General features: G+C 38.6%; 1 protein-coding gene across 3 annotated transcripts in view; it reads left to right on the top strand.

The window, feature by feature from the left end:
- The window catches only part of LOC122352744 (E3 ubiquitin-protein ligase rnf213-alpha-like), a 59,704-nt gene that overhangs the window by 22,231 nt on the left and 11,181 nt on the right, over positions 1 to 26,292 (top strand). For 2 of the 3 annotated variants that reach the window (XR_006251922.1, XM_043250333.1), the window contains exons 15-56: positions 61 to 213; positions 474 to 572; positions 5,484 to 5,606; positions 6,089 to 6,281; positions 6,388 to 6,561; positions 6,641 to 6,793; positions 6,878 to 7,488; positions 7,598 to 7,757; positions 7,859 to 8,076; positions 8,150 to 8,287; positions 8,789 to 8,953; positions 9,046 to 10,300; positions 10,436 to 10,617; positions 10,735 to 10,884; positions 10,963 to 14,568; positions 15,353 to 15,477; positions 15,570 to 15,665; positions 15,746 to 15,867; positions 15,966 to 16,088; positions 16,180 to 16,235; positions 16,360 to 16,513; positions 16,601 to 16,736; positions 16,945 to 17,136; positions 17,533 to 17,663; positions 17,824 to 17,981; positions 18,104 to 18,313; positions 18,409 to 18,596; positions 21,693 to 21,807; positions 21,886 to 21,986; positions 22,090 to 22,272; positions 22,382 to 22,548; positions 22,646 to 22,751; positions 22,837 to 22,951; positions 23,231 to 23,438; positions 23,869 to 24,065; positions 24,150 to 24,272; positions 24,369 to 24,482; positions 24,608 to 24,850; positions 24,945 to 25,020; positions 25,288 to 25,322; positions 25,452 to 25,552; positions 25,919 to 26,075. Coding sequence is in view for 2 of the 3 variants with exons in the window: in XM_043250333.1 (XP_043106268.1) it covers positions 61 to 213; positions 474 to 572; positions 5,484 to 5,606; positions 6,089 to 6,281; positions 6,388 to 6,561; positions 6,641 to 6,793; positions 6,878 to 7,488; positions 7,598 to 7,757; positions 7,859 to 8,076; positions 8,150 to 8,287; positions 8,789 to 8,953; positions 9,046 to 10,300; positions 10,436 to 10,617; positions 10,735 to 10,884; positions 10,963 to 14,568; positions 15,353 to 15,477; positions 15,570 to 15,665; positions 15,746 to 15,867; positions 15,966 to 16,088; positions 16,180 to 16,235; positions 16,360 to 16,513; positions 16,601 to 16,736; positions 16,945 to 17,136; positions 17,533 to 17,663; positions 17,824 to 17,981; positions 18,104 to 18,313; positions 18,409 to 18,596; positions 21,693 to 21,807; positions 21,886 to 21,986; positions 22,090 to 22,272; positions 22,382 to 22,548; positions 22,646 to 22,751; positions 22,837 to 22,951; positions 23,231 to 23,438; positions 23,869 to 24,065; positions 24,150 to 24,272; positions 24,369 to 24,482; positions 24,608 to 24,850; positions 24,945 to 25,020; positions 25,288 to 25,322; positions 25,452 to 25,552; positions 25,919 to 26,075 (11,112 nt within the window). In the remaining variant the exon portion in view is untranslated. The remainder of the gene's footprint in view (positions 1 to 60; positions 214 to 473; positions 573 to 5,483; positions 5,607 to 6,088; positions 6,282 to 6,387; positions 6,562 to 6,640; positions 6,794 to 6,877; positions 7,489 to 7,597; positions 7,758 to 7,858; positions 8,077 to 8,149; positions 8,288 to 8,788; positions 8,954 to 9,045; positions 10,301 to 10,435; positions 10,618 to 10,734; positions 10,885 to 10,962; positions 14,569 to 15,352; positions 15,478 to 15,569; positions 15,666 to 15,745; positions 15,868 to 15,965; positions 16,089 to 16,179; positions 16,236 to 16,359; positions 16,514 to 16,600; positions 16,737 to 16,944; positions 17,137 to 17,532; positions 17,664 to 17,823; positions 17,982 to 18,103; positions 18,314 to 18,408; positions 18,597 to 21,692; positions 21,808 to 21,885; positions 21,987 to 22,089; positions 22,273 to 22,381; positions 22,549 to 22,645; positions 22,752 to 22,836; positions 22,952 to 23,230; positions 23,439 to 23,868; positions 24,066 to 24,149; positions 24,273 to 24,368; positions 24,483 to 24,607; positions 24,851 to 24,944; positions 25,021 to 25,287; positions 25,323 to 25,451; positions 25,553 to 25,918; positions 26,076 to 26,292) is intronic. The other variant, XM_043250334.1, reaches the window with a different exon arrangement.

Raw genomic sequence — 26,292 nt, 5'->3', positions numbered from 1 at the left:
AGCTGCTAAAAAAGGCAGTAGAATTGACTTAGTATGTCTAAATATGTGTTCAACCTTAAGCTGACACAAGAAGCTGACACCTTTCCTGAGAAAACTCTTGTGTTACTCAACGAGGCCAAAAAAACTATGAGGACATGGATCAGACAAACTTTCAAAGGAAGACTTTTGGAAAGTAGCTATATGTCAGCTGTCAGCTTCACAACAGAGATTGAGGTAAGCAGAACAATGTAAAGTTGAGGTCATAAGATTATGTATTCAGTTTCCTTGAAATATAAACACCAATCATACTGCTATTTTGTGCACCGTATGTACCCATTCAGTTTAGTTTAATGTAGCTTATTCAGAATGGTAATTAAAAAATGCTATTTTTGTGATTTATTTTCAACTGCATGTTTATATAACATAAATGGTAGAATTCTTCTATATTATCAGCTTGTAGTTTATTATACTCATGTTGTTCGTCTGCTTTACAGATGTGGAATAATATTATAGCAATAGATTTCATCAGCAAGGACTTCACTAAAGAATGGAGAGAGACATTTACACTGGACTTTGAGGGGAAATACCAGCAGGTATTAATTAGACAGTTTCAGTATTGCATGCCTACTAGAATATGGAGATGAGAACCTGTGCAATATTTTTTTCATATACTTATTTGTACTATTATTTTACATTTTAATAGCTATTTTAAAAATTATGCAATGGGTTCTGTTGACATTATTGCATATCAGCATTTTTCAGAAATGTTAGGGGTGACCCCAAAGAGTCACACAAAATGCTTTCGATAGGAGCCAGATTTCACTACCAATCTCACAGCTTAAATGTGCTTAAATGTCAGATTTCACATAGAACTATTGACAGACAGCACTAATGTTAACCTTTTATAGATTTTCAATTTCAATTTAATTCTCAATTTAAGTCCCCCCAGAAAGAGATTTTGGCAACCATTAAATTTTCTGTTCTTTAAAATAAATAGCACTGCTCTTATCTGTTAACATTTGTGTTGGAAAAATGCATGTCACATACACATTGTGAATGTATATGTGTAAAACAGGCGTAGCACAATGCCCTGCTTCATTTGCTGAAAACTTGCAAAGGCAAAAATCTCAAAAGCCTTGACGTATGAGTCCTCAAATAAAAATAAGCCTGACAACCAGCAGGGTTACAGGTTGGTTAGGCAGACTAAATCCGTGCCCGAAGGGTAGGAATAGCAGAAGTAGGGGGTTAAAGCCATTTGGGTACACAGTGCAATGAAGACTCCAATGGACCAAGCCCTAGCCCTAGTGTAGTGGGCACTGTAAGCCTATTGATGGATTAAGTCAGTACCTTCATCCCAGACTGGACATCAGTCAGAATATGGTCTACTTAAAGTCATAGAGATTTCTGGTAGGTAGGGCTACGGCCTTTGAGAGTTGAAAACAAAGAAAGAAACTGCAGAGGCTCCCGTTGAGGAACCATAGATTTAGACTTCACAATATGCGTTGGGTGCAAAGAATTCTGAAAAACGTATTACAGGTTCTAAAAAAAATATTAAGCTGCTCAGGCTGTCCCTTAATAGTCAAGTAATCGTTAATCTTAGTCGTCTCTTGTTTAATTTATTTCTCAATTAATTTATTTTTGTACAACAAACATTTAAACCATAATGTTAATGATGCAAAGGAGAGCAAGTAGAAAATACAATATTACCAGCATCTCTATTGAATACAATGGGAAAAACAAATGTGAAGGTTATGAGGTTAGTCTTTCTATAGGTTAGTCAGAATCTGACTTGCGTCTATATCATTCCTTAGTAAATAAAAATTAAATCCCACACTTCTTTTCATTGCTGAACTATACAGGCAATTTAATTTACATTGTGTGCTCACAAACTATCTGTCACGTTCTCCGGACTTTTGTTATTGTTTCTGTCTCGTGTCATGTGTTCTCTGTGCCCTGCCTTCCCTCCATGTTAATTATTTCATTGTCTGCAGCGGTGTATAGTTAATTTAGTCATTTACCCTGTGTATTTAAGTCCTGTGTTTTCAGTTCCGTTTGTCCGATCGCCAATGTCCCTGCCTGGTTTTTGTCCTGCCTGCCTGTTCTGCCTGCCTTTGTATCTTTATTTTGCCCGTTTGGAATTAAATCCGTTTAAGTTTATTTAGAGTCTCCTTTGCTTAGTCTCGCGAAAGCGCGAACGTGACAGTACGATCGGACCTAAACAGTTTAGAGGCGTATTTTCCCCTCTTTGTTTTTTCTGTTTTTTTTGTTTGCCAAGGATTCCCCTTACGATACCCCAACTTCCTCATCCTCCTGCTGGAGCAGGAGGATCGCTCTCTCGAGGGTTATACGATGGACTTCCTCGCCCTCGCGAACGACTCGCACTACCCGGACAGCTTCCTCTGCTCACTTTATTTCCGAGGACTTGACAACTCCCCACGAGTGAAGCTGTCCAGGAACGGCCCTCGAGAGAGCATCGCTGCTTACATCGAATGGGTGCTGGTGTCCTGCGAATCGTCAATGACGGTGGCGCTGGAGGACAACGACACCAGCCCCACTCCAGATCCAGAACCCAGCCCATCATCTCCCCGCGTTGCAGAGTTCAAGTCTGAGCCCACCGATGGCGTGGTCGCTGAGTCTGGGACGACCACGGGACCCTCGCCGAGGAGAGCGACAGAGCTGTGGAGCGCCACCAGACCCGAGCCGACTGCGACAGACCAGGTGCGTGAGCCGGCAACAGACCTCGCCGCGGGGGAGTCAGCCGACTGCAAGGAGAGCGCGGAATGGAACTCCGCACACTGCACATCGGCTGAGGATGAGCTGATCATCCACCTGGGGCTGCTGGATCTGCAAGAGGAGCTGGGCGATGTGGACTTGGACTTAGACTGGGCACCTCCCCTGTATCCTGAGTTCCTGTTCCCGTTCAGCCGTCCCGTAAGCCCGCTGGTTCCGCCCAGCCGTCCCGAATGCCAGCCTCAAGAGTGCACCCTAGAAGACTGTTCCCCGTGCGCTCCCTCCAGTGCCCGCGCCCCGTGTGCTCCCTCCAGTGCCTGCTCCCCGTGCGCTCCCTCCAGTGCCCGCGCCCCGTGCGCTCCCTCCAGTGCCGCCTCAAGTTTTCCCACCTCCCACCCTTGCCACACAACATCGATGGATCCCAGCAGCCCCTGCGCTCATCCTCAGCTCACCATCTGGAGCTCGCCACGGGTCTGCCGTTCTCCATCGCCGTCGAGGGTGGAGGATCCCTCGCCTCACCGTCCCGCCTCCGAGTCCTGGACTCCTCCTCGGCTCGTAGACCCGTCGGCTCCCCCTGGGCTCCTAGCTCCCTCCTCTTCACCGTGGTCCATCAGTCCACCAGCTCCACAAGGCTCCATCGTCCCTTCGGCTCCGCCTTGGTCTGTCGTCGACCATCCGTCGCCTCGGGATTCCTCTCCTCCGGCTTTGCCTCGTCCCTCCATCCCACCGGCTCAGTCAGGCTCCTCCTTCCCTCCGGCTTCACCTCAGTCCTCTGTCGCTTTGGCTCCGCCGCGTCCTTCCCGTCTCCGTGTCAGTCGCCGAAGCCTGTGGCGTCGCTTAGGACCTCCAGCGCCTCAACGTCACCTTGGCTCTTCGGCTCCCCGCCTCCGCTTCAGTCTCCTCCGCCACCTGCTCCGCCGCCGTCGGTCGGCCCCATGGAGTCGATGGCTGTTCCTCCTCCATGGCTCCTCCCTCCGTCGGCTCCACCGTGGACCACCATAACTGGGCTCTGGATCTCCTCCTGCTCCGGACTCCTCCTGTCTCCTCCCTGGCTCCTCCCTCTGTCTGTTCCTCCCTGGACTCCTGTCTGTCTGCCCCCTCCTGGGGGCCGTCCTCCACCAGAACCTCCTCCCAAGTTCCGGTATCCCCAATTCCTAGTCGTTTTTTTTTTGTCACTCTTTAGGTGCGAGGACGCACCTTCCGGGAGGGGGGGGTAATGTCACGTTCTCCGGACTTTTGTTATTGTTTCTGTCTCGTGCCATGTGCTCTCTGTGCCCTGCCTTCCCTCCATGTTAATTATTTCATTGTCTGCAGCTGTGTATAGTTAATTTAGTCATTTACCCTGTGTATTTAAGTCCTGTGTTTTCAGTTCCGTTTGTCTGATCGCCAATGTGCCTACCTGGTTTTTGTCCTGCCTGCCTGTTCTGCCTGCCTTTGTATCTTTATTTTGCCCGTTTGTAATTTAATCCGTTTAAGTTTATTTCGAGTCTCCTTTGCTTAGTCTCGCGAAAGCACGAACGTGACACTATCCAAGGAATGACAAAATCCGAAATAACAACTAAGAAGGTTTCAAGTATTTTGTGTAGACTTACAAACAAATCCAAAAGCAATCAGTTGCAAGTTACCCATCTAAAATAGATGCAGAAAAAAAATAGCAAAAGATTCCTATTGTAAGTAGTAAGTACATTAACAAGTATCTTAACTGATGCCTAAAATAATTTAATATTGAAACTTTTTATCACCTTTTCCAGAGAAGTCTTAGTATAAAGGTATAACTGAAGTACAGATACACAGCTTTGCAAGAAAGTGGAAGTTAGTTGTCATCACTGTGAAAAGATAACTTAAAACACTTTTGATGTGTCCTTTTTAAAGGAATAGTTCACCCAATAAATTACATTTTGTCATAATTTACTCACCCTCAAGTAGTTACAAACATGTATGAAATTCATTTGTGCAAACTTGCTACAAAATATCTTCCGTTGTTGCTCAGAATTGTGCTGGAATTTGGGGATCTTCTGCCATTCTTCCTTGCAGATCCTCTCCAGTTTGTATCAGGTTGAATGGTAAATGTTGGTGGACAGCTATTTTCAGGTCTTACCAGAGATGCTCAATTGGGTTTAAGTCAGGGCTCTGGCTGGGCTATTCAAGAACAGTCACGTTGTTGTGAAGCCACTCCTTCTTTATTTTAGCTGTGTGCTTAGGGTCATTGTCTTGTTGGAAGGTGAACCTTCGGTCCTAAGGTCCTGAGACTATGTGATAGTTCAGTTTTTCTTTTTTAATAAATCTGCTAAAATGTCAACAATTTTGTTTTCTGTCCATATGGGGTGCTGTGTGTAATTTTTTTTTTACTTGAAATCATTTTAGCAAATATAACAAAGCAATATAACAAAGAGTGAAGATTTTAAGGGGGGAATACTCTCCGTACCCACTGTGTGTGTGTGTGTGTGTGTGTATGTGTATATATATATATATATATATATATATATATATATATATATATATATATATATATATATGCTTTAATGCAATATTCAAATTTTTCATGCAAGTTATGTCTACAATTTTAGATTGTTACTGTGCAAACTCCCAGTAAACTTCAAACCCACTAACACGTTTAATGTCTTAAGAATGTCAAAAGAGATTTGCATCTGAATTAACTTTAATAAATGTGATTAGACATTCAACCTGGACAACTGATAAATTAACTGACATTTCAAAGTGTGTCTTTGTACTGAATATGTGGATTTTTATTTTTTTTTTTTTACTTTCGTTAGGAAGATCATCTGGATCAAATTGAGGTTTATTGCTCAAAGATTGAGAAACTTAATGGCTCCCAGCCTTATTTGGTGGATAGTGTAGAGAAATGTGCTCTCCAGGCTGTTACCACAATATGTCAGGTAAAGGTTCTACATTATACTGTTCAGTGCTTTGATGCAACCTGTGTTGTTAAAAGCGCTATATAAATAAAAATGATTGGAAAAAAAAAATAGATTGGTTAAGGGTTATTTACATTTTGTACCTACAAAAATGTTGTCAATGCATGCTGGCTTAACATACTTAAAGAAAATAAAATGAAAAAATTGAAGCACAGGACAGAAATGAATGAGTTTGCCATTTATTGAGTGTTTGAGCTATATATATTAATTAATTTTGTACATCATTGTTTACTTTATCTTTTTGAAGTTCTAAACCAGGGGTGCCCAACCCTGCTTTTGGTGATTGACTGTCCTGCATAGTTTAGCTCCAACTTTAATCAAATACACCTGCTTTTAATTTTTAATTAGTCGCTTCAAGTGTGCTTAATTAGAATGGTTAGTTGTGGGTTTAGGTTTATAATGGAAATATGGGAAGATGCTTACTGTACAAATCTTTTTAACAGACAAAATCTGAAGGAAAGCTTTTTGAGAGATTAGGTAAATTACGGATAAACTGGAAATTTGGAAAGCTTGTATCTACTATCATTCTGAAGTCCTGGCCAAAAGATGACAAAGGCACCTATCTGGAGGAAGAAGAAGTTGTTCTTAAACATCTTCTGGGCTGGACAGCAGCTAAGAATATTTTTCAGCTTCATGGTAATTATATGGTTTCCAATGCATGGCATTGCTTTGTTGAGATTTCAGAACTTTTTTATACACCAGAAGGAGTCTCCTATTTTTTTCATTGATTTTTGCTCTGCAGGCGCTGATGAAAAGCTGATTGATCATCTTTCTAACGAGGCCAAAGAAAAATTTGCCATGGCAACCTCTTTATTTTCAAACTGTCTAAATCAATTCATAACAGGAAAAATCCAGATAAAGCTGCTCAATCACATCCTGCAAAGGAGGAGCACTTTCCTTGAGTTGCTTAATTTAGGTAAAATACCTTTACGCATGAGATTTCACCCTATTACCATAATTTAATGTGAAGAGGCATTACTCTACTGTTTTTACAGACTGTTTTTGTGAAAATGAACCATACAAGGATGCCACTGCCATGAAGAGACTTCTTCAGTCTAGACAAGAGGAGGTGAAGGCTATTAATCATGAGAGAGCACTTGTGGATGCTCTCATTGCAATGTGCCGTAATCTGCAAGAGCATATGCTGGGTATATGCTACAGTATCTACTTAACACTTGACAATAATAGCTCACTTTTTATACACATTTTAATACTAAATGTCTGTTTTACAGTTGATTTTGAAGGGTTAGAAGAAAAGCAGCAAATTGACATTGATGAGATGGACCTGGACAAGTTAATGGAAGTTCATTCATTATATCAGATTCCCTCTAAAATGTCAGTAGTCACCTACTTTGAGCTTGAAAATGATGTTCGATTGATGGCAGAGGTTCTAAACAGCTATAAAGACAGCTACATTTTCAAAACGTGTTGGGTGAAAGAGGCAGCAGAGTTAGCAAAGAACGCTAAAGATGATGGAATAGTTCCTTCAGAGAAGGAATTTTTAATCACACTTGAAGATCTTCATAGTGAAATATTTGAACCATGTTATGATGCTTACAAAAACATATACACAAGGCTTAAAGATGGAAGCATAACATTTGAAGAAGTTGATACAACATTTAAAGCCTACAAGGGAAAATATAATGACCTGGAAGAGGAAGTAGCAATTATATGCAAACTGAATCGCAATGATGACCAACTCTGGGTCCAGACAAGAATCCAGCAGATCGAGCAGTACCATGAGCTTCATCTGGCAGTAGAGTCCGCTCAGGTGGTCCTGATGGTCAAACAAGCTCTAGGCCTACAAGGAAACTTTCAAGTTTTAGAGAAGTTGCTTATTACTGTAAGTCATCTAATTTTTGCCATTATATGCCATTCTACTGTCAAATAAAGGCATTTCAATAAAAAAAAATAAGGCATGTGGTAAACCCACGAGTCTTTCTTCCCTTCAGACACGCTTGGATTTTAAACAGGAGCATCTTGACAGCATAAACAATGAGTTGATGCAGGCAAAAACGGTGCTTGTAGACCTCACGGAGTCCCGTAGACTGTGTCTTAAAGAGCTTAGCCTCAGAAAGAATTTTGTTATTTGGATTAAAGAGGCTCTTGAAGGTAAATAATGGGTGTTTTGTGCAATTTTTTTTGTCTAATTTCTTAATGTTAAATTCTTATGCTGTTTTATACGCAAATGTTATTCCTTTTTATCGCTTTAGACATCAATGAGTTGAAAGTCTTTGTGGACTTGGCTTCCATCTCTGCTGGAGAAAATGATTTGGATGTGGATCGTGTAGCCTGTTTTCATGATGCAGTTCTTGGCTATTCCTCAATGCTCTATGATTTGAAGCCAGAAGCTGGCTTCATGCACTTTAAAGAAATGCTGAAGAAATTATGGAAGGCACTTGACAATGATCCCAACCTCCCAAAGAAATTGGTAAAAGTATCTACTAGCTTTGCTAGCTTTGAAAATCTGATATTTTTGTTCACCAACATTTTCTCTGTTTCAGTGTGACTCTGCAAGGCACATAGAATGGTTGAAAACAGTCAAGGACAGTCATGGATCAGTGGAGCTGTCATCTCTCTCTCTGGCGTCAGCTATCAACACAAAAGGAATCTATGTAATCAGAGCACAAAATCAAAAGAAGGTATGTTATCAACTATAGGAGTTCAAATAGATGTAGCGCAGACAAAATAGTTTGAAAGGTTAGATAGGATTTGGAAAGTGCTAACTGGTTTCTGGTTTGGTTGATGGACCAAATTTACAGTCATCTTGGTTAAGACCTTGCAAGGAAAATCAGGTTTCTTGTTGTTCCAAACAAGTTTAGGCAATTGATAAAATAGAGCTCAAGATAAAAGTTGGTGGAGACCTAGTTATCTTGATCAAGTTCTTTGCTGGACAAAAAAAATGTTGGAAAGTAGTTGTGCTGATAAATGTTCATTCAGGTTCCCACCAGCTGATAAATCAGAAACTTAATTAATGAACCAGTTTGAACCAACAAAACTCCTGTAAGGAATTGCAAAATCGTATTATTGTAAATATTGCTTTATTTGATAAATCTAATAAAATGTAGTGTGTCTGATTGGTCCAAATTATCCTGATATATTACTTAAGAAAAATCAAACCTTAAAGTATTGCTTTTTTTCAGTTGTGCTTGGAAAATATTCTGAAGCTACATATTATGCAAGAGCATGATGAGGGCTGTGAGAGGCGTATTTATTCTCTGGAAGACCTTAGAGATCTTCAGAATAAATTGATGCTAATGTCTGGCAAAGGAGATCAGGGCCAGTGTGAAGTCGATCGGTTTGCAGAGGTGACTTTTTTTACCTTTTAAATCTTTAATAGTTCTGTTTCACCATGGCTGTTGTAATTATCCCCAAAATAACATGTTTTTCCTTTTTCCAGGTCTTTGCCAGTGTACAGAGGTTGGGCTCTGTATTCATTGATTTTTTTGTTGCTGGAAATCCATTGTTCAGACACTGGGAGGCAAGCATTAACTGTAATAGTAAAGAAGCATGTATCATTATGGACTTCAATTTAGGGAATGTTGTCAGTGTTGTCATGGTGGAAGGTGATGTCACAGAACAGCTGCCAGAAGTCTGTAAGAAAATGGAGAGCTGCTTATGCTTCTGGAAGGATTTTATGGACAAGCAGAGATCTCAGCATTATTTCTTAAACTATTACACTGCAGAACAAGTAGTCTATCTGTGCCATCAGCTAGCCAGGAGCAATGGGGCTGCAATTGAAGACCAAGTTCTTATAATGCTCTCTTTTATCAAACCTAATTGCACCACTTCAGATTTAAGACAGGCTTGGTACAAGCTTCAGTATGAAGTAATTAAGAAGGGTCCTGAGCAAAATCATGACTTAGACTTTCAAACTTTTATGGAAGTCCCCAGTGTGATGGAGAATGAGTGGATTGATGACATGACAAGCCAGTTAGCGTATGCTGTTGGGTCAAAAAAACTAGATTTGATTTGGAATGCGTACATGCGGAACATGAACAATTTTCTGCCAGACTCCCTTGATGTCAGAAGACTTGGATATCTTCTTGAAATTTTGGCAAACAGCCCCAGTGAACACAAGGCTGATTCATCACAGGAATCACAGAGAACACAGTACATTCAGAGGGAACTTCCAAATGGAATGGCTACTGGAAAACCAAACCTGATAATTTGCCCTTCTGAAGAAATTCTGATATCTTGCATTTCAACTTACATGAGCAGAAAGGATCAGCCTCTACCAACCTATGATGAAGTACTCCTTTGTAGTGCTTCAACTCCATATGAAGAAGTGGAACTTTTCCTCAGGCGCTGTCTCTCTACTGGTTATAGGGGAAAGAAGATATATACAATGCTCTATGTGGACCAACTTACTTATGAAGTCAGCTTTAAAGTGGAGCATTTTTTTCAGTATCAAGAAGCACGGAACAGAAATGATTATAGGCTTGTGTTGGTCTGCAGCTCTAACAGAGAACATGCATACCTTCCTTCAGCTTTTAGTCAATTTAGAGTGCACTTGATTCCCCAAGAACCAATAATCAGTATTCAGCGATACCTTGTTAGGCATTTTACAGTACCGGATGACACATTCAGTGCTGCTGCTGTGTTCAAAGACAGACAGTGTGTTGGAGTTGTATCCTCAGAAAGATCAGGAGTTGGTGAGTGCATATTGAAGTAAAGGTTTTCAAATTGTCCTTAAAAGAAAATAAGGAAAATTAAATTTTTTGTGTGTGTGTATGAATACAATGATTTTTGGAAAAGATGCTGAATTACACCTGTGTCGTCCATTTTAGGAAAATCGCTTTATATTAAAAGAATGTATGAGAAATTGAAGCAGATTACCAAAAAGCCTTCACAGCTGAAGTGCATCAGGTTAACTGAGCCAAGGGTTGATGAAAATGTCATCCTTTGGTCCTTGCTCAACAGTCCCAAGAAAAAGGAACTTTCGGTCTATCATTTTGATGTCACCACCATGGTAACTGTCTGATTTTGCTTTATTTATATTTATTATTTTTATTTCTTCATTTTAAGATTGCATTTTATTAGCAAATTGAAAGAATTTTGACTTTGAGTGTTGTTTATATACTTCCAGGTAAAGAAAGGACTTCATGAATTTCTGTTCAGGTTGCTGATCCTTGGATACCTTATGGACTCAGAAGGAAATATGTGGAAAATCAGTAATAAGCACTTGTATGTTATTGAGATACTAAGACCTGAGATATCCCGAAATCATCGAAGAGCTGTAAGTAAACTCAGTGAATTTATTTAAGAATTGTTGGCAATAATTAGACACACAAATTTTATTTTCTCTTCATGTTAGGGTACAAAAGTTCCATCTGCTTTCCTGGATATATTTCCAAATGTCTACTGCCGTCCACCCAAAGAAGTCCTTGAGTTGGAAATGAGAATTCAGGAAGATCCATCATTAGAGCAGGGTGATGATCCCCTTATGGATGACCAAGAGTTCAAGAGTGAGGCCTACCAGCGGCCTTATCAGTACCTGAAGCGTTTCTACAATAGTGTCAGTTTGGATGCTTTTATGTACCAAGGAACTGAGGGAACTCATGTTGAATGCCTGCAGATGTTGTTTGTGTATTGTGGCATTGTAGACCCCTCTTGGGCAGAGTTGCGGAATTTCACTTGGTTTCTGAACTTACAGCTTCAAGATTGTGAAAGATCAGTCTTCTGTGATGTTTCTTTCATAGGGGACACTCTGTTGGGATTAAAAAATTTTGTTGTTGATTTTATGATTCTCATGGCAAAGGATTTTGCCACTCCTTCACTTAGCATCTCTGACCAGAGTCCTGGGAGACTGCACAATGACTTCTCTTCTGCCAAAGAAGAGGATCTAGCTCCATTTAGGATAAGAAAACGATGGGAGTCAGAACCACATCCATATATTTTCTTCAATGATGACCATGAGTCTATGACATTCATTGGCTTTCATCTTCAGCCAAATGCACAAAATGGGATTGATGCGATTGATCCATCAACAAACACAGTGATCAAGCAGAATATTATGACCAGAGATCTCTATGAGGGCCTCAAACTACAGAGAGTTCCTTTCAATGTTGATTTTGACCAGCTACCAAGATGGGAGAAAATTGAGAGACTTTCCAGGGTGTTGGGAATACAGTGGCCTCTTGACCCAGATGAAACATATGAGCTCACTACAGACAACATATTGAAAATGTTGGCAATTCACATGCGCTTCCGCTGTGGGATTCCTGTAATAATCATGGGTGAGACAGGCTGTGGGAAAACCAGACTAATAAAATTCCTGTGTGAGATGCACAGAAATGGAGTTGCCACTGACAACATGAAATTAGTCAAGGTTCATGGAGGGACAAGCTCAGACATGATTTACACTAAAGTGAGAGAAGCAGAGGCCATGGCGTTTAGAAACAAGCTAGATTATGGGTTTGACACCGTGTTGTTTTTTGATGAAGCAAACACAACGGAGGCCATTAGCAGCATTAAGGAAATCCTTTGCGACAACACAGCTGAGGGACAGAATTTGAAAGGTGACACTGGCTTGCAGGTCATTGCTGCTTGCAACCCATACAGGAAACACACAGATGTAATGATCAAGAGATTGGAGTCAGCTGGTTTAGGATACAGAGTTTGTGCTGAGGAAACAGATGAAAAACTTGGATCCATTCCACTGCGCCAGCTAGTGTACAGAGTGCAGGCCTTACCACCTAGTATGATTCCACTAGTTTGGGACTTTGGACAGCTCAATGACCATACTGAAAAAATGTACATCAAGCAAATAGTCAAAAGAGTAGCTGAAACCCATTCCATTGATTTAAACTATGTCACTACCATTACAGATGCTCTGTCAGTCTCACAGAAGTATATGCGAACAAGACAGGATGAATGTAGTTTTGTGAGCCTTAGGGATGTGGAGCGCTGCATGCAAGTTTTTGGCTGGTTCTACAAAAACCACCCAATGTTACTCTCAGAGCTTGCCCGGTTTGAGAGTAATCAGAGGGCTGAGAGAAACGATCAACATCAGAGGGTTATTGATGAAAGAAACCCAATTCTTTGGTCATTAATTATGGCTGTTGGTGTATGTTACCATGCCTGCTTAGAGGATAAAGAGAAATACAGAAAAAAAATTTGCAGGCACCTTCCAGAGACCTACAATCCATTGAAAGTAATGCAGGAGATCTCAGTCATTCAGGATCTTTTTCTGAGTGGTATTCCGTTGGGTGCAACTATTGCCCGAAACAATGCTTTGAAGGAAAATGTCTTCATGATAGTGATTTGTATTGAACTACGAATACCTCTCTTTTTGGTTGGAAAACCTGGAAGCTCCAAGTCCTTGTCTAAAACTCTGGTTGCAGATGGCATGCAAGGCCAAGCAGCCCATTCTGATCTGTTTAGAAAACTGAAGCAAATTCATCTTGTTTCCTTCCAGTGCAGTCCTCATTCTACACCAGATGGAATTATCAGTACATTCAAGCAGTGTGCCCGTTTTCAGGAAGGCAAGAATCTATCAGAGTATGTTTCAGTGGTAGTGCTAGATGAGATAGGTTTAGCTGAGGATTCCCAGAAAATGCCTCTGAAAACATTACATCCTTTGCTGGAAGAGGGATGCATAGATGATCAACCAGTACCACACAAAAAGGTGGGATTTATCGGTATCTCGAACTGGGCTTTGGACCCAGCCAAGATGAATAGAGGAATATTTGTTTCACGTGGTGATCCTGATGAAAAGGAGTTGATTGAGAGTGCAAAAGGAATATGTTCCTCAGATGCCATGATCCTTGAAAGGGTGAGAAATTACTTTCAGCCATTTGCCCGTGCTTACCTGAATATCTGTACGAAAGAGGGAAAAGGTTTTTTTGGCCTGCGAGACTATTACAGCTTGATAAAGATGATGTTTTCTGTTGCCAAAGCTTATGTTCAGAAACCTAGTGCAGAACAGATTGTGAAGGCTGTGCTGAGAAACTTCAGTGGTAAGGATAATGTGGATGCTGTCACAGTATTCACCAGCAGACTAAATGTCAAACCCAGGCTTGAGACTATCAGTGCCATTGAGCTTGTAAGAGAGAACATCACAGCAATTGGACAAGATGAAGAATGCAGATACCTTCTGGTTCTGACCAAAAACTATGCAGCCCTTCAAATTCTTCAGCAGACATTTTTTTCAGACCAGTACCAACCAGAGATTATCTTTGGTTCAAGCTTTCCAAAAGACCAGGAATATACTCAAATATGCCGCAACATTAACCGTGTCAAGATCTGTATGGAAACTGGCCAAACTGTTGTGCTTTTGAACTTGCAGAACTTGTATGAAAGCTTGTATGATGCCCTTAACCAATATTACGTTAGCCTTGGGGGTCACAAATATGTGGATTTGGGGCTTGGAACCCACAGAGTCAAATGCAGAGTACACAGAGATTTCAGGCTCATTGTCATTGAAGAGAAGGACATTGTGTACAAGCAGTTTCCAATTCCTTTGATCAACAGATTGGAGAAACATTATCTTGATCTTAATACTGTACTAAAGAGTGAGCAAAAAGACCTAGTTGAGAAGCTTGAACAGTGGGTTCAGTCCTTTGTTTCGGCTAGAGACAAGCATTCAGTTACTCCTCAAGCACGCCGTTACCATCCAGCTGATGCTTTCATTGGCTACCACTCGGACACTTGTGCATCTGTTGTGCTACAAGTTACAGAGCATCTCAAAGGGCAGGAGCTCTCAGATCCTAGAAAAGTGATCTTAGATGAGGCTAAATTGATCCTTTTAAACTGTGCAACACCAGATGCCGTGGTTCGGCTGGACTGCACTTCCCTCTCCAATGTAGAAAGTGACCACTTGTCAAGGGTATATTTTGAAGACCAGAAGCACAGTTCCCTTGCTGACTTTATCCTTTCTCACCTAAAGCAAGCAGGGCCTAGCCATGCCTTTTTTACAGAGGTAAATACATTGTATTTTAAATACTGATTATGACTGTAGAAGAGTGTTTTTTATTTAGGGTCTAGAACTGACAAAGGGCTCTCAGCAGTCTTTCAAAAGATGGTTTAAACAGTTCACCAAAAAATTCAAATTCTGTCATTAATTGCTCACCCTCATGGTGTCCCAAACCAGTAAAACCTCCATTCATCTTAGGAATACAAATTAATATATTTTAGATGGAATCTGAGAGTTCTCGTACCCATTCCATAGAAAGCAAGGAATCTTAGATTCAGAATCAAGATTCAGAAACCGCAAGGACATGTTTGTTTCTTTCTTAAAATCAAGTTCTTTTCTTTCCACAAAAAAAGTATTCTTGTAGCTTTGTAAAATCACATTTGAACTCCTGATGTCACATTTTACCAATGTTGTTGTAATGTTTCTGGAACTTGATACTTAATCCTGCAATCACAAAGAACATCATCATAAATAACCCTGAATGACAAGTTTCTGTAATTGAAAAGGTCAATAGAACTAGGATTAAATTTTTTTACCTATTTATAATTATTTTAGTTGGTTATTTTAAAATATTGCCACTTCTCATTTCTTTAAATAAAGAGACTAAAGAAAAGCAGCGTAATCGTTACAATAGAAGCACCAAAAATATCTTAGTCTACATTGGGGGGATTCAAATACTGTCATAAATACTGAGTCACCTTGGAGACAAAAAGTTTTAGAATCACTGTTCTAGAGCAATTCATAACATTCATAACATCTTAGCACTTGCATTTTGATTTCTAATCCTTAGGTGACTACATTCTCAAGACTTCTGACTGTTGCAGAAACTGAACAGTTGCAGAATATAGTTCAAAACATAGAGCTCCTCTCACTACAGCAGTTTGACACTGAACACTCATTCTTCAAGAAAATCAAGTATTATTCTTACAACATTACTACATCTTGTCACATCACAAACATGCACATTTGTTCTTAATTAAATTAAAAAAACATTTCTCTGTGTTCAGGAATTATTTGGAAAACACCACTGGCGACAAAATACTTATCATTCAATCTGATTTTGATGAAGGCTCCCAAAGGTTCAATGTCATTGCATCTGCGAAGTAAGTAAAATGTAGTTGGTAGCATATTTTGCTAGTTCAGTAAATGCAAAGCAGCATTTGAACTTAAAATATTTTTCCAGGTATTCTTCTATCAATGAAATAAACAAATTCAGGAAAGAAGGCAATCAAAAGGTTTTTGTGTACTTCATTACTAAGCTACCCAGAATGGATGGCGGAACGTCCTACATTGGATTTAATGGTGGTAAGACTAGTTGATTTCATTGACTTTCGTTGACTACATTGATTTCCTCAATGACCAGCACTGTTTGAAAATCTCATCTCTAAAATTTATTTTATAAGGGCTATGGAAGTCAGTCCACATTGATGACCTCAGAAGATCGAAAGATTTTGTCTTTGATATTAAAGCCCTGCAGTGTCTGACCATTAGCCAGCTGTTTGAAGAGAAATCAGATGAACCTGAAGGTGGAGTCATTTTATTTTTGTAAATATCAAGCATTATCTTTAAAAGGATGATTCACATTCTGAAATGTCAAATTATCTTTATTGCTTGCAGCTATGGAGGTTGTTGACATGTACACAGAAGAAAAGATGGACCTAGTAGACCATACTGTGAGTCAAATCCTCAACAACAGCATTATATTTTCAGTATTTTTGTGACATTGTTGCCACCTTGTTCAATTCAGAACACTTCTAGGAAAGATCAGTAAAAAATGTTCTTTCTGTTGCTCTTCAGGGCTGGAAAAATGTTTTGGACACCACAGCACTAGTGCGAAGCTGCGTTCAGAGTGCAGTTGGCATGCTAAGAGATCAGACAGAGGCAAGCACCCGTAGTACCAAGAGAGTAGAGATTCTACTAATGCTCATGGCTGACAACAACACTCTACATGGTGAGAGATTGCTGTTTCTATTGTTAATCTTTATAGCTTTTATTTAGTCTTATAAGGGATCACTGATATTTGGTTATTTATTACCAGCTGAATTTCTGAAAACTTTAAAGAAGCGGCTTCATGTTCTTTTGATGACTCGTGATGAAAATACAATCTCTGCCAAGAGCTGGGTCTCAAAGGAAGCACTAAATACTGATGCATTGCAAGAAGGTGGGACTTTTAGGTAAGTATAGGGGAAAGAGTGTTTTGCACAGTATGTTGGGTTGCAGCCTTTCAGATGTATTTATGGAACATCTTTGGCATGACTAGCCCTTATCGACCGATGGCTACAGACTACAGTATACATCCTATATATTGTGTGCTACCCTATACCTAATACTCTATCTTTTAACTCTACTTTTTATATAATAATTATTTGTTTGTTTTTTTAGACATGCCTTGTGGAGGCGAGTTCAAGCAGTAGTAACTCCCTTCCTTGCACAACTTGTTTCAATTATTGACTGCGACTGCAATCTAGACCTCTTGCTGGATAGAAATTCTGAAGAATCTTTGAAGAAATTGTGGCTGGACATTTTTGGAGATGTCAAGTTACTAAATGTTCCTTACACAAGAGTGGAAAACAAGTATGTAATTATTTGATTTTAAGGTGCATTTTGTCAGACGTTTCATCAGCTTCATTGTGCCTTGTGTTTGTTTGACAGAAATTCATAATGCAAACAAAGCAAATATGTATTGCATTTTCTGCACTAATGCTCAGTCAGTTTTTCTTAGTAGTAGGTCTCAACTACTGTCATTTCTGAGTTTAACAGTTAAAGGGAGTACTTCTGAGTAAGTTACTGAACTGGTATATAGCTAGCTACCCAAATAATAACATTAGTGGCAATGAACATAATATTTAGAATTCTCTGCAATGAAAAGCCATAGCAAATTGTGTAAATCAAAGTCATCCTACACTTTGTAAGCAATCATGTCTACAATTAGAGAAAGTCATTGCTGTAACTGAAAACACTGTTTTAAAGCTCCAAGATGAAGACAATCTTGGTTCAGAACCACATTGCAGTCGACAGGAACATGAGCTGCACCTTGCCTTTCAGCTGGATGATTAAAGATTGTCTAGAGGAACTCTGGGTACATGCTTTGCAGCGAGAAGGTATTTTACAAAAAACTTATTTTTATTAAATCTTTTTTTAATAACCAGTTGGGTTTGTTCTCTTAAAGAGTTATTTTTCAATTGATATTTTTTTGCAGAGAAAAATGTAAACTATTAACTGTTTTTTTTTTTTGCTTGTTTTTTACATTCCTTTCAACAGGACATTCTATAAAGCAATTTGAAGAGTTTTTTTTGAAGACCCCCTTAGGTAGATACATTTCTGAAGCAACCCAAGAGATGCAGATGGAGTTCTTCCAAAGGTATCTCCAGGATTTCATCTCCATGACCATGAATGTTGCATCAGAGGTGGATCTCAAGGTAAGAGAAAGACATTTCACAAATAGATTTTTGTAGACTTTTAAATGCGTTTAAATAGACTTTTATGCATCATCTACACATCCAAGCACAATCCAATTTGATGTTTTTACCTTTTACTGTAGCTCTTATGTGGTGCCCTTACTTGTGGTGTACATGAACTTAGAGGCAGCCAGGAAGCACATGAGAATGAAGTAATTTCCCTGGCATGGGTTCATGCTGCCTACCATCATTTCAGGAACAGAATACAGAACCTCTACAGAATGATCCGTATAGAGCCTCTGATTGCTCACATGCTCATTGATAACAGATGTGCCAGGGAGGGCACAGAATTGGTAATTGCTTTCAACTCCAAGTTTGCACATAAATATTTATTATGGTGTGTTAAAGTGATTGTTTACCTTCCCCTGACTACCTTTCTTTTTTTCAGGTGTTAGATATGTACGCTGCTTTAGCTTGTATTGAATACCTAGAGCCTCAGACTCTAGATGGAGATGTCCAGAGTCTGGCCTGGCTTAGATGTGTAAAAAAACTTCAGGTCCCAATTGAGCTGGTCTGCTCTGAGGAAGCCCTACGCCACTATAAAGAGAAAAGCAAACAGATTGTCACCCACATCCAGTGAGTTGTGAGGTCTTAAATGTTTGTCTTTTATAAGCTCTTATTGTCTTACAATTGACTTATTGGTAAGCCCCTCCCCTCGAATACAGATGAGCCAATGGCAGTCGAGTATCAATTTAATGGAGAGTGGAGCTCGGATATATGTAGGTTTCAGTGCCATAGAGAAACATTGGAAGACCCGAAGCTTGCATCGTTTTTATGGGGTTTATGCTTCAAAAAAGGAAGAACTATGTCTCTGGGGTACTTAACACTGATTCCAGGTATCCTAAGAGGATGGGCAATATCATTTATTTTACTGAATCTGAACAAAACAGAGCATTCAGTGCCCTTATGCATTCAACCTCAATCCAAATTAAGACAAAATATTAATTTTCTGGTTGTCATACACGTTGTTACAAATTTCAAAATTAAAACTAAAGACATTAATGTTGAGTCAGTGCTAATGTACAAACTTAAATGACAGACTATTCTCGTGTCTTGTACAATGTAGGTCAAAAACACAAATGAAGGCCAACATTGTTACTTCGTGTTAAACAGGTTAATTGTACATTTATGCATACCCTGTGATACATGAACAGTGGTAATCATAAATGTTGTCGTTACCCGCAATAAGTGGCTCAATAATATTTAGATCTGGTGAAAATATATGAAATATTTGCCTAAAAAAAGAATTTTCAACATATATTATCAACTGAACGAGTAACATGTCTTGATGAGTCTTGACTTAAACATTTGATTAGCTCATATCACATCAAACTTTACAAATTCTTGTTGTTATTTGAATTATTAATATTAACAACATCAGCTTTGCGTACCTGAGTGTAGTGTGTATTAGTATAAAGATTTCAATTTATGTATGGTCTACTTGTCACACCATTATAGAATTTCATATTAAGAAATTCTTTTAACCCTAAACTTAAATTATGCTTCCTGCAAGCTAGTTTTTTTGTTGCATACAAATATACACAATATATAAAATACACATCTATATAAAACATACAAATCTTTTGAGATCCCAGGCTATCTGTAATCAGAAGCACACTTAAAACTGAAAGGTTTAATTTCATTCACATGTGTTTCATATAACCCTTCCGAATTACAATTCACCATCAAAATGATTTTTTTGGCATTTTAATCATTCTAGCTGCTTTTGAAAAAGGCTAGATTGGGCTAAATCGATCCTCCACCTGCAGGATCCTCATGAGTAAATGAGGCAATAGCCTAGTAGTCATGACAATTTCTTTGTTTACAGATGTGACGTAATGATGCACTGCTCAAATATTCTGCAAAGATCTACCCATTTATTCAAATTATAAAACTTTTTTATAAACTAACCAGTTGTGAATTGGCTAATTTTATGATTTTATACTTGCTCAAATATTGATTTTTTTTTTAACCAAAAAAGTTACAGACAGCAGCTTTAAATTATTAAATTAATATTAGCGTGCAGTTAGTTGACTAATGGCTTAAATGAACAAATGAAAGTCACTTAGAAAAAAAAAGCCTGGAGCATCCTAGCTTTAATCATGTCTTCAACTTATCTAACTCTGCCAGCTGTGCTGAAGAAATGCTCACTGCTTCTTTTGCTGGTGGGGAAACGAGACACTGTGTGCAATAGTCTTGACAGTCGCAATAGTCTGCTATTGTTTTTTACCAGCGAAGCACATCTTCCATAAGTTTCATTGATTGATTTCTAAAATATAAAAAGAAGGAAATCCTAACAGCATCACTATCCCCAGTGTAAGGGTCCCCCTTTTCCTGAAGAATGGAATCCAGAGGCCCTGGTCGAAGGTTAATACGCGTTCTGTCTTTTCCTTGCGTTTCTTAAAAATCGCATATATTTATTAATCTTTTGCTATTCCAATTTTAATTCTGACCCTTCACATAATTTTACCAGACTCCAATCTTTCTTGATTTTAGTTATATCGAAATGTAACTGCTGATCCCTCTAGTTGTGATTAAATTTGGATCATTAATTAACTACTTCCTAGTTTCGACTTATCGTTTGATAGGAGTCTGGGTCACTTAGAGACCTGTTTGGCTAGAACAGACTCACGACACATCTGGGATAGTCCAGGTCTTAGTCAGAGGCTACCCCGTAGATCGCTTACCTTAATGCAGCCATTTCCTCAATAGACTCAAAAAGAGTATTTTTTTTGTATGCGTTCCCTAGGTAATAGCATGCTAAGCCAGTTTGATGGCCAGAAGTCAAGATCTCAAAAACGTGCCCCCGACTCAATCCATTGATCGTTGATCTGACTCAACCTAGCACGCCAACAATGCGGAAAACCTCAGAAGTCACTAACCTACTAGAAAAGTTATTTCAGACAATATTATAAGTTAACCAAGATTAACGTTTATTTTGCCAGGCAAGAATAGTTTACAATTGGTATAATTCGTAAACATTTGCACAACTGATCAGCAGTGCATAAACAAAACAAAACAAAATAAAACAAACATAAAAGGTCATATACCTGGTCTTGAGAAAGTACATAGTGTGGTGTATGGAGACACACACCGCACTATGGGCTGATCTGGCTACAGAATCACACCTTGTTGTGTTTTGTCACTTTCCTTATATTCTCAGACCAGACAAAGAGATCCCAAATTTAGTTGTAAAAACCTTTTGGTGTTTAGGTTCCTGTGCTCCAAGGTCACACCTGGCTGGAACACTTATTGAGACTCAAAAGGAGGACACACCTCCTTCTCAACAGAACAGAGTTTTACCAAGTTCTTAATCTTTTCCATAATATAAGTTATTACTGTGAAATTGAGACCAATTTACCAATCACACTGAGACCTTTCAAATGAGACCAAACATGAAAGTGAAGAACAATAAGTTCACAAGACACATGACATATAATGCCTTATTCCTAATTAACTTTAAGCCAAGTCTCCAACAGGGGTGTTGTTTACTCTCTTTTGGAAGTCCTTTTGTTTCTTTGGATATGCCTTCTCAGATTAGTCTTATTGCATTACAGGTTTTTGATTCAGATCCTTACACCAGTGATACCTTTGCCTGAAGACTATATACTGTTTTGTAATTATCAGTATCATCATTTATTACAATTACATAATTATATTGTTAATTTTCAGACATGGCTGGCGTCGCATTTGCTCTCTGGCCTTGTTTGTGGAGCACATGTTACTGGGTGTTGAAGATATAAGGTTAAAACTTCTAGTTCTGGAACATACTCGACACCTAGCACAAGTGAGTTAACTCTGTCCATTTCTGTAACTTCTTGAACAATTTCATTTCTGCTTTTACACACTCATCTCTTTGCTAAAGGTCTTAGAGCAGAACTCAGATCTTAAAAAGAGGCAGCCATTTGAGGCAGTGATCACAATACTCAAAGCTTGCAAAGATGGAGCATCTCAATGCATTTTCAGGTTGTTTTTTTTTTTTATTCATTTATTTATTTATTTTTTGTCAAAATGTTTAGTAAGAGATTAATAAAGGAGTGTATTGATTATTCACTGCTTGTTTACAAAGGTTTGGCATTCAGCCTTGTCCAGTGTGCATGGGAGACCCTCAGGACCCTTTGAGTCTGCCCTGTCACCACATCTACTGCCTAAGCTGTATCAAACAGTGGCTGATCCCTGGCCAGATGCACTGCCCTTTGTGTGTGCAGGAAGTGCCTGATGACTTTGTGCTCAAGGCCTCTGATGAAATACGGTAATGCTCTTTGTATTTTACTGATTATTTGAGATGAATAGCTGTTCTCGATTGTCTTTCTGTATTCTCTTTATCGTTTTAAAATATGATGTGCTTTTTTGGTCATTAGAGATCTCATCAGTCAAAGTGCATTGTTCAGAATGCGATGCAATGCTTTCTTCATTGAACTGGTCACTACTGTGTGCTTCAAGGACAACACTCCTCCCAGCCAAGACATCATCCTACACCTACTGTCCCTCCTGATGGTGGAGTCCCAATCACTTACTCAGATCAGAGGTATGTCTGTTTATGTATATGTACAAGTATATGTGTGGAGGTCTAGGTTTTGATAAGAATGAATAAATGACCAGAACATTGTTCCTCATCCTTTTAGGTCGAGACCGGAGGTTCTTGACTAAGGCCCTTTCTCCCTTTGATGACTCTGTCGATAAAAATCCAGTGGTGCGTTCAGTGGTACTGAAACTCTTGCTCAAGTATAGGTGAGCGCAGGACTTCTAACAGCTCACAGCACGGGTTTTTGAACATTTATATAGATAATATTTTTTTTGTCTTTTCCACTTTCAGCTTTGATGATGTGAAGCACTATCTTCAGCAGCATCTGACAGAGGTTGAGCAAAGCAACATCATTGAGGAGACTGATAAAACCGAACTTTATTCTTTGTACATAAACTGTTTGGAGGTGTGTATATAACTGCTCTGACCAACTCGCATTCACCTGGCATGTTTTAATGCTTGGTATTAGTAGTTTATGATAATTAAATTTTTGGTGATATAAATAACTGCATATCTACTGTGGAAAAGGTTTATGCTGATTAAGTCTAGTTTTTAACTTATGTTATTTAATTAAATTTCATTTTTGTTTATTAATTTGTCAAGAATTAGTGCTAAAATACCCTTATTGTGCCTTAAATATAAAAAAATTGGTTTAAAGTACAGTGCCTTTTTCCTGTGTCTGCAGGACTCAATGTATGATCGGACACAGTGGCATTCTGTGGCAGAGCAGCAGACCTGTTTACAAGTTGAAACTCATTTTCTGCTGGAGTTCCTTCACTCTGATGCTGTGTCTGCACACACTGCATCTATAGAGCACCTGCAGCGGGTTGCCAGAGTTAGATTGTGCCTGGATATGGCAGCTGACATGCTAGTGAATAAAGTGACAAGTGCTGGTAATTTTATTTATTTTATTTATTTTTTTGTTTCTGTTTTAGTGCATGACATGATTTCTGACATTAATTTGATTCTTGAAACGTGACAGAACAAGTTAGATTTTAAAAATTACATGAGATTTTTTTTAGATTTTGCGCAAAGAAAACATACCTTATTTTGGGATCATAATATATATATAATTACATGCAAAAAAATTGATTTTAAGCAAAGAAAACATACCTTATTTTGGAAGCATAATATATATATATATATATATATATATATATATATATATATATATATATATATATATATATATATATAACTGTTTATGAAATAATAACTATGGCCCTAAATGTCATCATTGTCGAAGGCTAGTAACTAAAGTAAGAAAAGGTCTGTATTTGAAATGTAAATACTTTCTCTGTTGCATTGCTTTCTTGATTTTAGGTACACTTGTTGAGCCTTCAGCTTTTATGCCACGATTTTTGGACAGTGTGACTAGTCTGTGCTGCCAAATCAAGAATGACTGGTACAGGGTTTACCTCATCAGAAAGATCTCCAGTCATTATGGGGTTGAATATGTCCAGAAACTTCTGACACAGGAAGAGTTCAAATGGCTGTTTCCTCAGGAGATTCTTGAGTCGGTGGGTTTTAGTTTAATTAACTTCATAGCCCTGGCATGAGTGGCGAGAGAATTTATTCTTTAACTGTTAAGTTTATTTTCTCAGAATCAAGATGAAAGTCAAATTGACCAGTATCTATCGTGTGGAATGGACTACAAAACAATTCGAGATGCAGTAGCAAAAGCCATGCTAGACTGCAACATGAACACAATACAGAAAGCTATTAAGGTATTTGTTTATTTCTTTACAATATATACATACATAATTTCTCCACCTCAGTTTTGTTTCTCAGTTTTGCTTTGTATTTCAAAACATCTTTGTTAGAATGATTGCACCTGCACACCCATGAAGAAAGCTGTTTATCTACTACTGGCTTTGTTCAGAGAAGTCACCACTCTGTACAGAAGTGGAAACCCCAACATGCACCTTAAACCTGAGGTAAAAACACAAACATATGCTATATAACAGTTATTTATAATAAGCCATATTTCCTGTATTCTGTTATTTTTTTTGATAAATGTATATCATTGCTGTATGTCTGATATTCACATTGTTTTCTTTAGCAATATGCTGGCCTTGAAGATTTCATCAGAAACTGTGATGTCTTCGTTAATAATGAAATAAGAGTGTTTGCTCAAGCACTGGTGAGAAATGATCTTCATGCTCTGCATGTACAACCAGAGATGACGGGCAGAGAATTTGTGGCGCTAGAGGTCACAGTTCACATGGCTGCAGTATTGCTGTGTGGAAATCTGCCTTTACTGCAGCCACTGCAGCAACTGGCACTGTCCCCAAACAACATGATGGTATGAACTCTTCAAGCTTTACATGGTGACTTGAGATGTGTTTGATATTTTTATCAACACATCTCATGATATTTCTATCATGTTCTTGTGACAGTCTTCATTTATTCCAACTATGCCTGATGACATGTTGGCAGTTGCCCAGCAGGCCATGGGACAACTTCAGTGGTATTGTGAGTGGATTCTGTTTATGTTTGTTGCTATAGAATTTGCAAAATTCTGCACTTGTAAAAAAATGTATTGCACCTGGAAACCCAGTAGATAAAATGTGATCAGAAATCCAATATTAAATTACCTTACTCTGTTGTAGCTCATGATAATTATACAGAACAACCATTATCAGAAATGTTCACAGGTCCTTGCAATTGGCATGGCTTTCTGCATTAAAAGTATTGTATATCATAATTTCTTAATCTCTGGCATACCTTTGTCTTCGACAGTCTGTCCTAATGGTCATCCATGCACTGTTGGTGAGGTAGGATCATGTTCCTATAATAACGCTGCACTAACCAGATATGAATTGTCATAGAGCACAGAATTAGATTTGTGTTATTTTCTGCTGCTGAATCTTAACAGAAAGAAAACCATGTTTTCATCTGTCCAGTGTGGTCGACCCATGGAGCGTGGTCGCTGTCCAGACTGTAATGCACCAATAGGTGGCGTTAACCATAATCCTGTTCAAGGCTTCCAAGCCATGCTGATGCAGTGAGTTACTATTGCAATGAGTGCTTATTTCTTTTTCTTTTCTTTTTTTACTTTAAAATACATTAATACATTTTATCTTCAAAATGCATTATTTTATTAAACTAAGCATAATTAATAAATGTGTAGAATTATTTAATGTAAATATGTAGTTTAGAACTTTATGATAAATATTTATTGAACTATACAAAATTTGCATTTTAATTATAATTTTGGGATTTATTTTGCAGTATTGACTTGCACACTATACATTCCTATGTTTCATAGTTCCTGATATTACCTCCTGTTAAAGACTTTTTTTGAATGGTGTCTTTTTAGATTTGTTAGAATATTTTTTTAGCAATTTGAGGCAATTGTACCTCTTTGCAGAGGGGATCGTACTCAGTCAGGACATATTTTGGGTGATGTGCAGCGTCGTGACCAACCTGACATGCAGGACACTAAAAATATGTCACCTGCTCCCTTCACTCTTCTCAGACTGCTCACACACATGTCCATGCTACTGGGAGCTCAGAACAACCCACAAGTAATACATTCTTTGTTTATATTATATGGTCATATGCTAATTTTGAGTTTTGAGTATTGATACATGTGATGCATACATTACATACATCCACATCAACATGTGTACGTTTTTGAAGAACAGAGAAACTGTATTGAGAACCAAACCCAGTTCTGGTGTGAAGTCAGCCGAAATTAGACTTAAACTATATTCACCCCATATTCTTTCATGATTCTTTTAA

Source organism: Puntigrus tetrazona, chromosome 10 (genome assembly GCF_018831695.1).
Source record: "Puntigrus tetrazona isolate hp1 chromosome 10, ASM1883169v1, whole genome shotgun sequence".
Classification (NCBI taxonomy): domain Eukaryota; kingdom Metazoa; phylum Chordata; class Actinopteri; order Cypriniformes; family Cyprinidae; genus Puntigrus; species Puntigrus tetrazona.
This window is presented reverse-complemented; position numbering and strand designations above follow the sequence as displayed.